A 15,521-nucleotide genomic window follows, 5' to 3' on the forward strand; every position below is an offset into this window, starting at 1 on the left:
TAAGTAATAGATTAATGCAATATCTAATGTTGCCATCTTTAATTGGCAATATCTACAAACATATAACACCCCTGATTGAAAATCATAGCAAATTCAATGCAAGCACCTAATGTATCTCTACAGTATGTTTATATGGAAACACTGTCACATAAGGAAGCCATGTTTTAAAGCACAATTTTCACCATCAACTAAAAACTGTATCCCTATTTTCCTCCCAATGAACACAAGATTTACAAAATTTGGCAAATGAGTATGACTAAAAGCTAACCAAGAAAAATAATTAGAATCACAGAAAAACCAAGCAATTATCATCCTTCCCAGGGGAGTAGCATGCGAGAGCTTTTCTTTTACCTCAGAGCTCGTCTTTTAAAAGTACATTCATTTTAAAACTTTCAACCAAAAATGCTTTTGCAGCATTTGTTGGGGGAAAAAACAGCATTCTTTTCTCATTGAAAATGAAGAAACTAGTCATTTGTGGTGGTCAAAAGTAAGAATTAAAAGAACATACTGTCTAAAAATTTTGTAATTCAGATTCCTTTATGGATTCAATTCATCTGGAAAAAATTTAACCATGTCAAAGTATATGCTTCTATTGTGTTTTATATTTCTCATGCATAAAAAATGCCCCAGTGTAATTATGAACCTTCAATTCCACCACTACACCTTTATGACAACTACCAAGGCAGGGTTAAGATCTCTGAGTTCTTTTGGACATAAAAACCCAGTAGCCATTATTATTTCTGGCAATATGGAATTGACTACCAGGCAGCTTCTTTTACCAAAGAGAGATAAATATAAACTAAGACGTGGGCGAGGGAAAGAAAATAAGTAGCACGATAATAAAGTCACTTAACGGAGCAATAATCGACTTTTTGTAACAAAAAGAAGTAGTCAGCCAAAAAAATGTCTTTATTCAATGTTCAGAAGCCTTTGCAGCATCAGTAGCACTTAATACAGAAGGAGCCAAAGTTCAATTGCCATAGAAAGAATGATTAAAGGGGCCAACTAAATATTTCTTCTCTATGTTTATTTCTAATTTATTCCTCTGAAAAAACAAGCAAGAATAGTATAATATATTCTTTAAAAAAAAAACTGGAAAGTAAGAAAGCATTAAGTTCAGAAAAGACTATCCATGTCTGTCTACCTTCCTTCTATTGTTCCATGAAAAGATGTCTTTACAGGTCAGCAAAGATAACTGACAGTTGAATATGAGAGAGAACCATTCATTCTTTTTTTTTTTTTTTTTTTCAATTAAGAAAGTCTCAAAGACGATTAGGGACAATTTTCTGGATTTCTTTAAGCTTACACAAACTTTTCATAATTTCTGGACACGAAATTTCATAGCTTCTGAAGACTTAAAATTGTCTTCCAAAATCGAGAAATCATGAAAAGTACTCTTAGGCTAGGTACATCAGTGTAGGAGATGGGGGGGGGGGGGGGGGTAGGGGGGGTAGGGGGGGGGAACACCTCAATGCTTCCCTTTAAAATGTCTCCAACAGACTTCTGAAAGCTCCTTGAATGTTTTTACATTAAAAAGAAAAGATCTGTGCTCTCATTTAGCATTCTTAACAGACTGCTTTTTTAATTTAATGATTTGTAAATATTTTATTCTATTTTTTAAATCTACAGTATTCTTTCTTTCTATTGTAAGGTCGTATTTCCCTGAACTGCCCCAAAATTAATTTAAAAGGCTGACAAATAGGAAAAAATCCCTTTTCCATTTGATTTTATTACTTGAGTTTTCAAATCCATTAAAAATATTTATGGTCCCATTTGAGACATATATGGTCCCAAGGGGTTCCTGCTCATTCCTACTTCCTGTGATCTTACTGGCACAACGAAAAGACCCACACCGTGAAAAACAAGGTGACCTTTGTGTGGGTAAAGGTTAGGATGTCACACTTATACAATTAAAAACAACTCTCCTGCTAGCAGCACCAAATTCCTGCACGTAGGGAAGGTGAAGTCACCTTTGTGACTACGTGGATCTTTCTGACAGTGAAAACCCTTCAAGAAATAGCCTGGTCCACTGGGTTAACACGTCCTACACGTATGTCGCTTTCCTATTTCGTGTGCAGTCACCAGGCCTGCGATTAGAACCAGCGTTTATCCGAGTCAATGTACATGTCTCTACCTGGGGCGCTTCACACCCGTGAACACCTTACACTTTAAGTAACGAGGTCCTACCTTTCACTTTCCCCTCGGTCTCAGGCAGTGCATCCCACGCTACCGTGACAGCTGTACTTTTGCCATTGACGGGCCAGACATTTAAGTTTTCAGGAGCCGTAGTAGGAGCTACAAAAGGACAAGGATCCAAGGGTCAAAAATACCCTCATGGATATTCTGAAAGTTGATGACATGCAGTCCTCACGTTCACAAGTTTTCCTGAAGAGCTACAGTGTTCATTTTTATTATATATGAGAGAAAATTCTACACTTGCCCTTATGAGACACTGATTTATATCTGTGTCACCAACTCATATGCTGAGCTTAGACATAGCTAGAGAAACGCTTTTAGGAATTCAGAATTTGTATCACTGCTGAATATTGAAATATACAAAGAAGACTAAAATCCAGTTTTTAAATAAAGTGCATAGAGACATAATTCAAAAGAAAATAACTAACCTTAGATACAGAGCAAAATTTTCCCCTGGAATCAAATGCAACCTCAGCCTAAGGAAAGAAGAGTCTCCCCTACATGCCTGGAGTGCCGCAGGGGCCTTCAGGCATACAGTGGTGATTCATGGATGCCCCACACTAGGATTCAATGTGCTCCATGTGTCAGAGTAACGGGCTAATGAAAATGGCCAGTGACAGACAGAACGTGCACCCATGGAAATAGTTCCTTAGCACCTTTGTGTTCACACATAGACACACTACCAACTTTTAGGGTTGAGGTTATGTTATGAAAAATGCCTGTGCTGGCCTTTATCACTATTAGCTTCTTAAACTGTCTTCGAATCTTATTTTAGGAGTATTCCCAAACTGAAAATCCAAAGGCCATTTTCAATACAGACCAGATTCTGGTGTTCTTTGGAAGACAGATGTACTCCATTTGCCATCTCTTTCACCCTGTGAAATACGGACTGCAAATTCGTACATGGTGTCCGGAATCAAGTTCTCAATCAACACGCGTCTGTTGGAGACCTGCTTGTAATCCCACCTTGCCAGTTCCCCCTTTTCTCGATAGCGCACGGTGTAATGTCTGTAAGAAAACAAAAGGCGACAATGCACCCGGGTGCTACTTCTCTGTAAGTGAACGCTAGATTGCTTGATCTTTCTCCTTCCCCAGAAGTGATGGCTTTGGGAGGTAAGTCAGGAAATCAAAGAGGAGAAAAATCTACACTTTTGACTATGTTATTGGCTCAAAGAATCTACTGAAGTTCTAGGCAAAGGCGTTTAAAGCAGACCCGGGAAGATGGAGCTTAGTGTCTTTTCAAGACCAAAAGTCTTACTGCTCAAAAGCTGAGGCAGAGAGTCAGAAGGAGAAGGGGAGAAGGGGAACAGCTTTGATGAGGCAAGTGCCTTATCAGGGATGTGTGTGCATTTGTGAGTGTGTTTGTGGATGTGTGTGCTGTAAAATGGGCGATGTTAAGAATCAGAAGTGGCCCAAAGTATCTGGGCTTTCCAGAAAAGACAAAAACACTAAATCAGGCATGTTTCCGATAGGTTTGGGGCAGGGAGAAGGAGGCAGTATGTGGTTTTGAGTGGAGTTATTACCATGACAAGGAGCAAAAATGTGTAACAAACGCAGCAGGATGGAGGAACGGGTGACTATCAAGGAGGGAAACATGGCGTGACCAAACATGGCAGTATCCCACAACCCCAGACACAGGACCTCAACACTCGGAGCACTGCAGACGCCATTCACTGGAGTCCTTTCCCAAGAAATGGTCTTTGTGGGCACTTTGCGGTGCAAAGCGTTTGATGCATTTAAAATGTGCTGTTCATCACAGCAGGAAGTCAGGATAAGACTTCCACTGCAGACGTGGCACACCTATTAACACAAGAGTTCTCCTAAGAAAACTCAAGCCCTCTTGCTTTCATCAAGATGTCAGAAAGCAAAGTCCACTGGTTCAGGAACACTTTGTGTTGGGGAGACCATATGGCTCGGGAGAGAAACATTATGAACCTTCACACGTCTTTCAAAAAAAGCAGATGTCTTTTGTTACTAGCAGGCAACGACAGAAACTACATTTAATCATATGTATATATATGATTAATCATATATATATATATATGTGTGTGTGTATATATATATATGTATATATGTGTGTGTGTGTGTGTGTATATATAGATTATATATATATATATATATATATATATATATATATATATATATATATATATAATACATTCTCAGCATTATGGTCCATTCATTTTTTTAAAGTACATTCACTTTTCCTGGTGAATATAGAAAAGGTTCAAAATTAATACCTAATGATTAGGCCACCAAATCTTTGGTTGTCTCTTGCCTATATAAACTATTCAGTCATTTAACACGTAAGATTTTGATGACTATATTAACCTACCACTAACTAGAAATGCTGTTCACCAGTGGCCTTTTTAACACAAAAATTATTTTAACCTTATAACTGGTTTTTCCTCTGTTGCTATTGCAAACCAATATAAAAACCAGAATAGCATAATGTCATGGCTTAAGAAAAAATACAATTCATTTTGTTATGCACAGATGAGCTGGACATGAAGCAATCTGGTGCTTGAAGAACATCTCAAGAGGAACTACTTGGGGGCAGCCGGTGAGCTCAGTTGGTTAGAGCGCGGTGCTCTTAACAACTAGGTTGCTGGTTTGATCCCCTCATGGGCCACTTCGAGCTGCACCCTCCACAGCTAGATTGAAACAACTACTTGACTTGGAGCTGATGGGTCCTGGAAAAACACACTTAAATAAAATAAAAGTTAAAAAAAAGTCTAAAAAAAGAGAGGAACTACTATGTGTAGGCATTTGAGCAATGCCCACCGCTCTACACAAGAGCCTTCATGCTGCCACTAGTCCTGGATAACAAAAGGAAGGGTAGGACTCCCCCTCAGGTGGGCCATAGCCTCTGCATATGAATAGAGCACTAATGAGGCAAAGAAAGAAATGGAATCCAGGGCATTTCCAGACACCAGGTAAGACTGAGCAAGTGAGATGTGAGGTCCCACTGTGTGCATGACACATGAGGCCCGGGCAGCATCTGATCTGTGGGAAATGTATGACCACATTCAGGATTAGCTAGATTGCCGTAGGATAGTCTACTACAGCTACAAAACAGGCCAGCATTCACATATGTCAGAAAATCAAATCACTCTTATACACGTCTCTTCAGGGCCAGAAAAATCCCATCTTTCATACATAAAAGAAAGATGAAGAATTAAGGAAAAGTACCTTGATGCAACAACTTTCTTCTGTTTTTCCAAAACAGGATCCACCCAGGCTACAAGCACTGACTGAGATGACATAATCCGGACATTGATGTCTTCAGGTACGTCCAGTTCATCCTCTTCTGCAACAACAAGGGGACGCATGGAAAGGCTGTCTCTAACAATAAGCTCTGCCCTGAGCTCCTCGAGCCTCCAGAGTTTATAATTCACCCTCTACAATTTTTAAATTGCTTATGCTTAACGTAGATAAAATGAAATGAATAGAATGTTAAGCAATTATTTGATTGGTCAATGTAACAGAAAAACCAAAATCTTTACTCTTGCCCGTCTTAAACACTAAGAAATGGGCAGTTCACTTGAAAAGCTGCCCAACTCATTTGACATAAAGGACAGTATAAAAAGGATGCTTTGTTTTGGTCAAAGATACTCCAAGTAACTCCATATTTTCTCAGTATATACTGCAACTGTTTGGGAAGTAATACATTTTTTTTATGGGAAGCAAAGCTTCGGGAGGAAAAGCTGGAGTCAGAGCATTTCCTTGGCAATCACGGCATGAAATGAAAATTCTGGTTCAAACAGCTGCCCGAATCATGTTGGGCTCAATGTCCTCACATTCTAGAGCGTGTGATTCCAAGTCATATTCTGACACAAACTAGAACTCAGTCAGCCACTTTCCAACAGAATACATTCCAGTCACATAGCTTACAGTTTTTGTTCAAGCTCTAACATGAATTGAGACTCATAAGATATCTCAATTTTGCTTTTGAGCCTCTTGCACTTTTTGTTTTGTTTTTTCTTTTCACTTTTCAGGAACCATCTTTTACTACAACTAGGGGAAGATGGAAATAGTAAACCTGTTCGAAACGTGACATAGAAACTTCAAGAGCAGCAATTAATGAATTTTAAAAAATGAAACATCATGTATGTGGGACTTCTGTTATACAATGCAAATATATATATAGGTACAAAATTACAATATATAATAATATACTTATATTACATAATATAAAATTATAATTAAAAATAAGTTGAGAATTCATGAAAATAATTGTGCAATAGGTTGCCTCTTTAAAAAAGGGACATGATCCAGCAAAGGTATATGTCATTTGCTGATATGTGAGTAATATAAAAAACATCTGTGAAAGCATGTGGAAAAAATATCCATAGCACATGACCAGTGGTCAGGCTATCAGCAAGCCACTACTACATCTTTGTTACTCTTCTCAATGCCATTCTTATGCAATTTTGGCTGAAATGAGGTTTGAGTGCATATCTTGCACGCCACCCTGTCTATACCTACTCTTCTCTGTTCACACTGTCACCAGGGGCAGCTTCTGCATGGATAAGTCTGTGCCTTTAAATGGAACAAACGTCTGTCTGCTTTTTTTTTTTTAAAGATTTTATTGTCATGGCAAATCTACTGCACAGTGCAGACATTCAAAATGTAAAGAGAAATGTATTTCATCACAAGAGCACTCTCGCCTCTGAGCACAAAAGAAACACACCTGTATCCAAAATGTGACCAAGTCCACCCTGCTATTTCCTTTACACTCCAGAAAATCCATGGACTTCGCCACCCAGCCACCATCATTTGGGAGCAACACGGCATTCACACTAGACCCTGGTTGTCCGAATGCGTCCTTAGAAACGTACCTGAAATCTTCCGCTTTGTTAGGGCGGCCCTGTAGACTGGCTGACTCTGCCCCTGGGAGTTCATGGACCGCAAGGAGACCACATACACGGACTCGGAGGCTGTGGACCAGGGAGTAAGTGGTGAGGCTTTGTGGTTGGTTTTCCCAGAACACACGTCCCTCTGTCCGAGTCCCCCCCACATCCCAGCTCATCTTTCTGGGGCATTCCCGCTTCTTCAGGACAGCTAAAGGTGAGACCAAGCACCGCAGGAGCTAAACTTAAGAAGACCACCATTATGTTAGGAAATGTGGGAGTGATTTCACCTGAAGTCAGCCCTGAAAAATGGGTTTCTATCTTAGCAGCATCAAAGACAGGTGAACAATGTTTTAAAAAGAAAGGAATAGTATATTGACCCTCATAATTCGCCCAATTTCTTTTTATTTCAAAAATAGAGAAGGGGGGGTGACTCTGTTTTTATCTGTCATCAAAAGGAAGAGAGAGGGGGCAGGACCACCCAGTGTGCCAGGTCCGCAACCCAAGTGGGATGTGTGCCCTTCAAAACCAAAATCTAACCCAAGTCCTCAGAATGGAGGCTCTGAAGATTTGCTAAGAGCCGATGGAAGAGTTTAAACATATCTTTATTTCTGGATTGTTCTTTCAGTTAGTTCCCCCCAATCCCACCCCCCAAATTGTACATTGGACCCACTAGTAACTAACTTAACCTAAACTTGAAAACTGTATTTGGAAAAACTGTTACAATAATGAAATAACACTTGTAACTCTCAAGTGCTGTGGAATCCTAGATTCTGAGATCAGATGAACCTTGGTTATCTTCTAATTGGAACTTCTTATTTCACAAATAAGGACAGAACGCCATAAACATTGATTCGCCCCAGGTGACACCCCTAAGAAGGACTCATAATCTTCCCTGAATCCAAGGTTACTAATGCCCAACCCTCGTCTCTACTGGCCAAAGCTTCCTGCAGCAGCCTTAATTGACGCAAGAACACAAATGGGGGAGCCTGCTAGATTTCTAATGCAGACACTTACATGTCAGGTAAAACCTAAGTAAATTCACAGAGGGGACACTAAGATCCTAAAGGAAACTTCCAACATGGGAGTCACTCCTCCAGGAATTACAAACTTTCATGGGGCACTGGGAAAATAAACTCTCTGTTTTTACAAACAGCATGTCCAGTTACACATGAAAGGAGACCTGTGTTCAAAAACCTCACACAGAGAACCCTGTTTACGCAACCATCTGTAGACTAACCAGGTTTCAAGGGAAGAGAATAATACCAGACAGCCAATACCTGAGAGGTGGAACTCACGCTGTAACATGAGTACATTATTTCGGCTAAGGCACTCCCATCTTATTCCACCAGAGAATTTTGAAATGTATGTTTTATGAAAGGGAGGAATCAAGTTTGTAACACTTGGGTTCACAGAACATCAAACTAAACTTCTAAACAGGAATCCCTTCCAATCTGTTCTTTCCTGGTGCTGTTGACAATGGCAACACGCCAAAAGTCAGCAAAGGAAAAACACTGCCACCCAGGAACACGTGTAAGAAACAGTGGTCAGCATTTATCAAGAACCACCAAGAAATGAATAATTCCCCACAACTGACATTTTTACATAATTGCAATGTATTTCTTAAAGTTGTTAGATTTTTTTTTTTTATGCCCAGATTCTTGATTTGCTGATCTCTCCAAACTAAACTTGGCCCAAGATTATGATGAAGGAAAAGTTTTGTACTGCAGGAAACTGTAATAACAGCTCACATGGGTTGGGTCAAATCTCCTTGCTGTGCTAAACATTTCCCATCAATTCTTCAATTACTCGTGAAAAAACCCCCTGAGGGGGCTTTGTCTCTTTTGCTCAGATGAGGAAACAGGGTCAGAGGGGTGAGATGACCCACCCAAGGTCATACAGTAAGTGGCAGGTCTGCGTGGCTGTTCCCAACGCATGTGAGGAGGGAGCAGGCCCAGAGCTAACCAAGCACGGCCGGGGCCCAGAAAGTGCCTGACAGCTGGATATGCAGCACTCCACCTCCTTTTCATAGAAATAGAACGAAGAACCCACACTGGTAGAAAAACACACTTTTTTCCGTGCCCTTGATTAAAGGGTAGAAATGAAATCTCTGGGTGGACCCCAACATCCCCAGCCCAGTGACTCCAGTGTCCCCAGGTACCCGACCCCCCTTTCAACCTCAAGTGTGTGGCGTGGCAGAAACTCCCAGGGTCTGGATGTCTGAAGGTGTGTCGTAACTTCTGAAGGACGCCAGCCCACTTGTTCATTATTACTGTCCTGCTCCGCCTCGGCTCCTGGGGCCTGCTCTCTCCTCTCCCCTCCGCACCCCACACCCTCCGCTCTCCCCCTGGGCCTCCCTTGACTGTGAGCTCTGCTCACCCTGTTTGTCTATCTCTGTGAGGTATTGCTGGGACCCAGTACCTGGGGTGGCACCTAACACAGAAGACATCCAATAAGATGGCTTAGTGAATGGAGGGTGGGGTTTCTGCTGACAGGACCTCAGGCCCTCTTTTCTCCAAGTTTACTTAATATCTGACCATTCTCCACAGAACCACCCTTGCAATGGCATCTCTGTTATAAATAGAATTAAAATCCTGTGCAGGATAAAATAAGGGGACAGGCGTCCATTGCACAGCAAACCCACTCCACCATCCCCCAGGAATTCATTTCATCCCTGCCTGCCCGCCTTGATGGAGAAGCTTCCAGTGAGGCCTCCTCTTCCTAATGGGAACCTCTTAGGTCCTTCACAATGGCAACTCCACTGCTTTTTACCTGATGAAAATTCAAAAGCCAGGACATTGTAGCAGAAGCCCAGGAAGCCATTCAGGCTGGGACTGGCACCCACCCCTGACCTCAGCTCCAACATTTGCTCAAGTTCAGGCACCAAAAAAAACAAAAACCCCAAAATTCTTCTGCTATCCTCAGGTGAGCCAGGGGTTCACTGCTGAGAAAATGAAATGCTAGAACCAATCAAATGGAAAACTTGTTGATGCAAAATGAACGCCCAACAGACTTTTCCAAGAGTCTTCAGCAGATGGCTGAAAAGAGCTGCGAATGAAACAGTGACTTCCAAGGCTATCTCCAGCAGGGACTCCAGCCTGGCCTTCCACTCAATGCCTCCACCAGATCATATCCGTCCTGATCGGGGCCTGCCACGTAGCTAGGGACCCGGCCTGGGGCGTCCTCAGAAACTTGGACCTGCTTGTCCAAGCTCCAAAATGTTGTATGGTGAGATCACTTCTCTGTCTTTTGGCTAAGATGAAGTGCAAAATATTGTGTGGTCATGCCTTTTAGCAACGTGGATGTCGTCCTTGCACACTTGAGGAGCATGGGCCCACCAGACCTTCTTCTCATGAGCAAACCTGTCTCCACCACCGCCATCCTCATCTCAGGCTGAGCTCCGAACTGCTGTTAACTGCTGCTGTGGCCGCCTGGCAACTCTTGCTCCCAGGCGTTCTTTCTACGTTCCTCTGTCTTGTTTCATCAGTCTCAGTGCCCACTGTGTGGCCACCCCTCAGTGTGTCTAGAGATATTACCTTTTATAACTAAATAGGTGCCAAAGGGCACCACCCCTCTGCCTTCTCACTGGAGACTCTGCTCACATCACACGTCACACAGACCTTCAGCTGTCTGCCCTTCTCTGCTACTTTGCTTGGAGCCATTCCTCCCTCCATCTCCAGCCTGTCATTGAGTGTCTTCCAGAAGCTGAATGATGCCTGACTACCATGTAAGTCAAGAGACCACTGGATCCTACTGGAATCTTTCAGAAGGGCCCGATACATCACAGCCTCTTCCTGGCTTCCAATTAGGAAAGGAAGGAAGAGTAAGAAGTGGGACCCAACATATTTACTGCTGGTGCAAACTAGGTTGGAGAACGTGGGGGCAAGTGTACTTTCTACTACTGGACCCCAGAATTAGACAAGCTTTGCTGCCCAGCTGCCCTGCGCCCTTACATGACTTTGGGCACAGAGGAGCTGAGTAGAATGTGTGCTCTCTGCAGCCTGGCACCCCCCTCATCCCCCAGGAGGAGGAGGCATGAAGGGGCCAAGCCACACTTACCCAGTGCCTCCTGCCAAACTCGTCAAGTAAATCGGGTGTGAGGGGAGGGGAAGGAAAGCAGGACTGTTGTCGCCACTGGCATTGTCACCACAGCAAGGGAGTGCCAGGCATGAGGGATAAGCACGGGCCCTCTGGGGGCTGGCTTGTGCCCACGGGCCAGGCCTGTCAATGAGTGAGGCTAGCCAAAGTCAGGCCTCGACCCGGGCTAGAATGATGCCCATAATCTCTCCCGGTCACAGCAAATGTTTCCTCAGCCTCCCATGGCCAACGCTTCCTTCACCAGAGAAGGGTTTTGGAAACAGGGAGGAAGGCAGGCCTGATTTGCAGGCTTCAGCAGTTGCTACCATATTTCATTTCAGTGGGACCCATGGTCCAGTGTCCTAGGATTCCAGATGAAGCTTAAAGAACAAAAACGGCGAAAGCAGAGCCAAGACAGGAAAAGCATTAGCCCTCCCTCTCACATCCAGAGAAGTGTTCCAACTCCAGGAATCAGCTCAGGAAGCAGCTCACGGGCACGTGGAAGGCAGTCTTGTCTGCTGCTACCTGGAGGTTCAAAGGATGGAGGCAGATGGAGGAGGGAAAGGAGTATAATTCTGAATAGTTGTAACAGCTGAAAAAATGAACATCGCAACTGAAATATAATGTTCTGTCATGAAGGAGCTTCTACCTACTGAAATGATGGGAAAGGTTAGTCACCAAACACTGAATACCAGTTAACATGAAACTCACCTAGCTTTTTAATTTCGTGTGTTCGCTCATCTCTTTTCAGTGGAATGTAATTCATCTTCCGGCCACTTTCCCCGTAGCCCAGAAGAAACCCCCGTGACCTGCGGGGACTCTTGGCTCCAGACAGGCGTGGCGCTTTCCACGCAACCGACAGCTTGTCATCTGAGGATCGGACGCGGACACGCAAAGGCTTGTTTGGCACTTCCTTTTCTTAAAGAGGACATGACACAGAAGCTATTAAACAGTATAACCTTAGAGTTTACCATCAAGCATATAAAATCTGGCCAAAGTCTGAGCCGCGACAATTGGCAGCTGGGCTCAGAACACACATTTTGGTAACCAATTCTAGTAAGCACATTTTTCCCCCAAGGGCAACGACACTCAGTGCTCATGCTCCCCCCACATTTCAGACCAAGAGTTCTCAAGAACTAAAAATGGAAACACACCCTGTTTGATATTGCCAGCCAGAAATCTTGACTGCTTTACAGTGTTCTTTTTCATTGATTTCCTTTTGCCCCCTTAAGTCCAACACTATATATTCTCTGGTGAGAACTAAAGGTCAGCATGAAAATATAGCAGACACACTTATGTGCTATTTATAAGTGTCCTCCAGAAAGCTTTCGCACTGTAAGGCTGAAAAGACCGGCTTTCCTGGTCTTTTTGGTGAATCACTAAGAGCTATTAATAAATAGTAACCGATTTCTGGTTTTGATGCTAATTTTTCTTACATGTCTAAGTCTTGCCCCTCCAGACAAACCCTGGTCCTGCCCCACCATTGCCGATATCCTCAGTCTCTGTTGTTTCCCTTCTTGTTAAATCAATTTCAGGAAATCCTCTTGCTAAACGGATCAATCTCAAGAAATGCTCTCATTGTCAGCTTTCTTGAAGCCACGCATACTGGTGGCCAATACTTAGTGTTTAAAGTTTTGCTTTTCCATCACTTAAGAGCTGCTAAGTTTGGGAACAAGGGCTGCAAGGCATGTGAAGACTATATTATCCATTTCTGACAGGGGACCACATCCTGGCTCTGATTGGGTGATCCCATTAGGCTAGTGAGCATCTCCCCAGGTACGTAAGCCAGTTCCTTCCCAGGCACTCTTCCTCCACTATATATATATTAATATATATATATTAATCCCTTCATCAATTCTGACTAATTTTATTAGATGGGAAAATTCCCAGCTAGGCTAAGACAGAAAAATAAAATCTAATGTCATGAGTTAGTGTGAGTTTCAATGACACAATAAGTAGTCATTGGAGATGGTTATTCTGAAAAGCCAGACACCTGGTTCCAGTGTTGTGAATCTAACCAAAAGAAATATCCATTTACACATTAGCTAGAGTTACCTGAACAGTCACTTGGGCACCCCTCCTAAGGCTACTAAGAGACTACCTGGTAATGGTTCAGCAAACATTTTCCCACTATTCAAAGTAGTGCTTAGTAAGACTTTTTGTTTTGAACCCGATAGCATAGCCAATGGACTAACTATATATACCTGGGGTGTGAGTGTAACCACTTTAATTGAGGTTACACTGAACAGATCTCAGCTGTATTCCAAGTTACAAGGCGAGCTCTCAATTTCAAAGTCTGACCTCTATAAAAATTAAGGACCACCAAGTGATTGCAGAAATGACAAATAGACTCATTTACATAGTTCAAGAGAAAACAATTTGCCAAGTGTTCAGTATTAATAGTCCAAGTCATTAATGGCACAGCATTCATTAAACATATGTGTTCCTATGTTAATCCTATGAGTTGATAACTCCCGTGAGTGTTCCTGCATTAACCCTATGAGTTGGTTATTCTTATGAGTTTCCATTGGGGATCTCTTGCTTCATAACAAAGTGACATCCAATGTTTCTAGAAAGATCCAGGCAGACAAATCTTGTCAAGTGTTTGATTTATCCATGGGTGACTACCTCACAGAAGAAAACATGAATTTCTTTCCTTCATCAGTGTCTATCATTGGTGAATAGACCTTGCATGGGGCTAGGATAAGAATATATATATTCTTTAATACTGGGGAAAACATCTTGTATAAAGTGCTTACAAAAAGCAAAATCTGGACAAGGAGCAACAGTCTCATTTATCAACAATGAAGCTTTGGATTGTTTTTTAAAGTTAGCAGAGTTTTGTTCATCAGATCAAAATACATAAACAAACTTAATTTTTCAGGAATAGTGTTCATGTCATTTTCAAAGTTAAGAAATAGACTTTACATGATCTATGAGTATGGGAATAGCAGTTGAGAGAGAAAATTTTTTTTTTTTTTTTTTTTTTTTTTATTGTTCTCAAACATGTTTATTTGTTAAGTTTTACATGGTGTGTTACAGAAATTAATGGAAAATTTCTAAAAATTTTGCTGTTCTGTTGAATGCATTGTACATAAAGTTAAAAATAATGTGTCCATATATGTTAACAAACTGTCCTCTGAGGTAAAGTTAAAGTAGGTCTAGAAGAGAGAGAAAATTTTAAAGGGAGCGAAAAACTTTGTTTCACTCTCTTTATATCTCCTAAATCATTCTTCCTTCTGTGTGCCTCTAACACGAACTATCACCACAAACAAAAATTCAGTTTTAACAGAAGACCCTCTCATGATTGATGTCACATACTACCTGTAGCTCTGAGGGTGAACATGAGGTTTGGTTTCATGGGGTGCCCAGCTTTGGGGTGCCCAGTCTATAAAGTGAAAATGATCTCTGCCAATAACATATGATGTTTATTTTACTTTTATGAAAAGCTCATACCTCTGCCCTCCAAAGCTCTTGCTCTAAAGCCCTTGGTGGCCCCCAAGCATGTTCCCCTCCATTGCAGAAAGCAACCCACAGCAGGGGAGTTTGGGGATAATCTCTAGCAAAATGGGCAAATCTACTGAACACACACACACACACACACACACACACACACACACACACACACTTACACGGGTCTTACAGGAGTCAGCTAAAAAATAAATTATTGAACAGAAATGGCATTCTCTGCCCTGTGTTTCTACTTCAATCCTGGGAGCCTTCCAGCCATCTGTCCTGCAGTGGAATGTGATCCTGGAAAGCTCACTGTCACCGCTGGGCCTTGGGAGTGTAGCAGGTCTCTGCTCCAATGTCCCCTAACACTCAACAGTAAAATACTGAAACAAAAAAACCAGTAATAAGGAAAAAGACCATTGGAATTTCCTAAAGTGACAGGGTCCCTGAGGAGGATGGAGGGGTGAGGTTCCAAGGACAAGGCTCGGTCCCAGACGGCACAAGTTTTTGCTTGAGGTGTCCGGCCTGTACCTCTGTCCTGACTCATGCCAGGCCCACTCAGCATCAGCCATGACACCCAGTGGCAGGGACAGTAGCTGCCCCCTCAGACTGCCCCAGCTTTCGCCCCAGGCTCTGGCCTGCTGTCTAACCACTCCACACCAGGGTTCAAGAATGAGGCCAGGCCTGCTAAGCAAGCTGCAGGAACAGGGTTGAAGCTACAACCTACCTCAGTGCCTGCTTTATATAGACCCTTATACTTTGTCACAAGCTCTCACGTGGCTAATTATAATTGTCCTGAAACAGCTTCCAGGTAAGTAGATGTCATAATCCCCATGAGAAAACTGAGGTTCAAAGAGGTGAAGTAACTGACCCAAGGCTGCACAGCTGCTTGGGACCTGAATTGAACCACTCTAATGCCAAGTTCCCTTCTCGTCTAACTAG

The 15,521-nt window shown here is 42.4% G+C and overlaps 1 protein-coding gene across 5 annotated transcripts in view; it reads right to left on the minus strand.

Annotated features, from left to right (window-relative positions):
- The window catches only part of FNDC1 (fibronectin type III domain containing 1), a 92,049-nt gene that overhangs the window by 37,435 nt on the left and 39,093 nt on the right, over window positions 1–15,521 (minus strand). For all 5 annotated transcript variants that reach the window (XM_088795300.1, XM_019749556.3, XM_074333768.2 and 2 more), the window contains 5 exons: window positions 11,838–12,044; window positions 7,038–7,136; window positions 5,389–5,506; window positions 3,017–3,204; window positions 2,188–2,295 (listed from right to left, as the gene is read on the minus strand). In XM_088795300.1, coding sequence (XP_088651426.1) covers window positions 2,188–2,295; window positions 3,017–3,204; window positions 5,389–5,506; window positions 7,038–7,136; window positions 11,838–12,044 — 720 coding nt within the window. The remainder of the gene's footprint in view (window positions 1–2,187; window positions 2,296–3,016; window positions 3,205–5,388; window positions 5,507–7,037; window positions 7,137–11,837; window positions 12,045–15,521) is intronic.

Source organism: Rhinolophus sinicus, chromosome 2, assembly GCF_057876585.1.
Source record: "Rhinolophus sinicus isolate RSI-liver-muscle chromosome 2, RSI-T2T, whole genome shotgun sequence".
NCBI classification, from domain to species: Eukaryota; Metazoa; Chordata; class Mammalia; order Chiroptera; family Rhinolophidae; genus Rhinolophus; species Rhinolophus sinicus.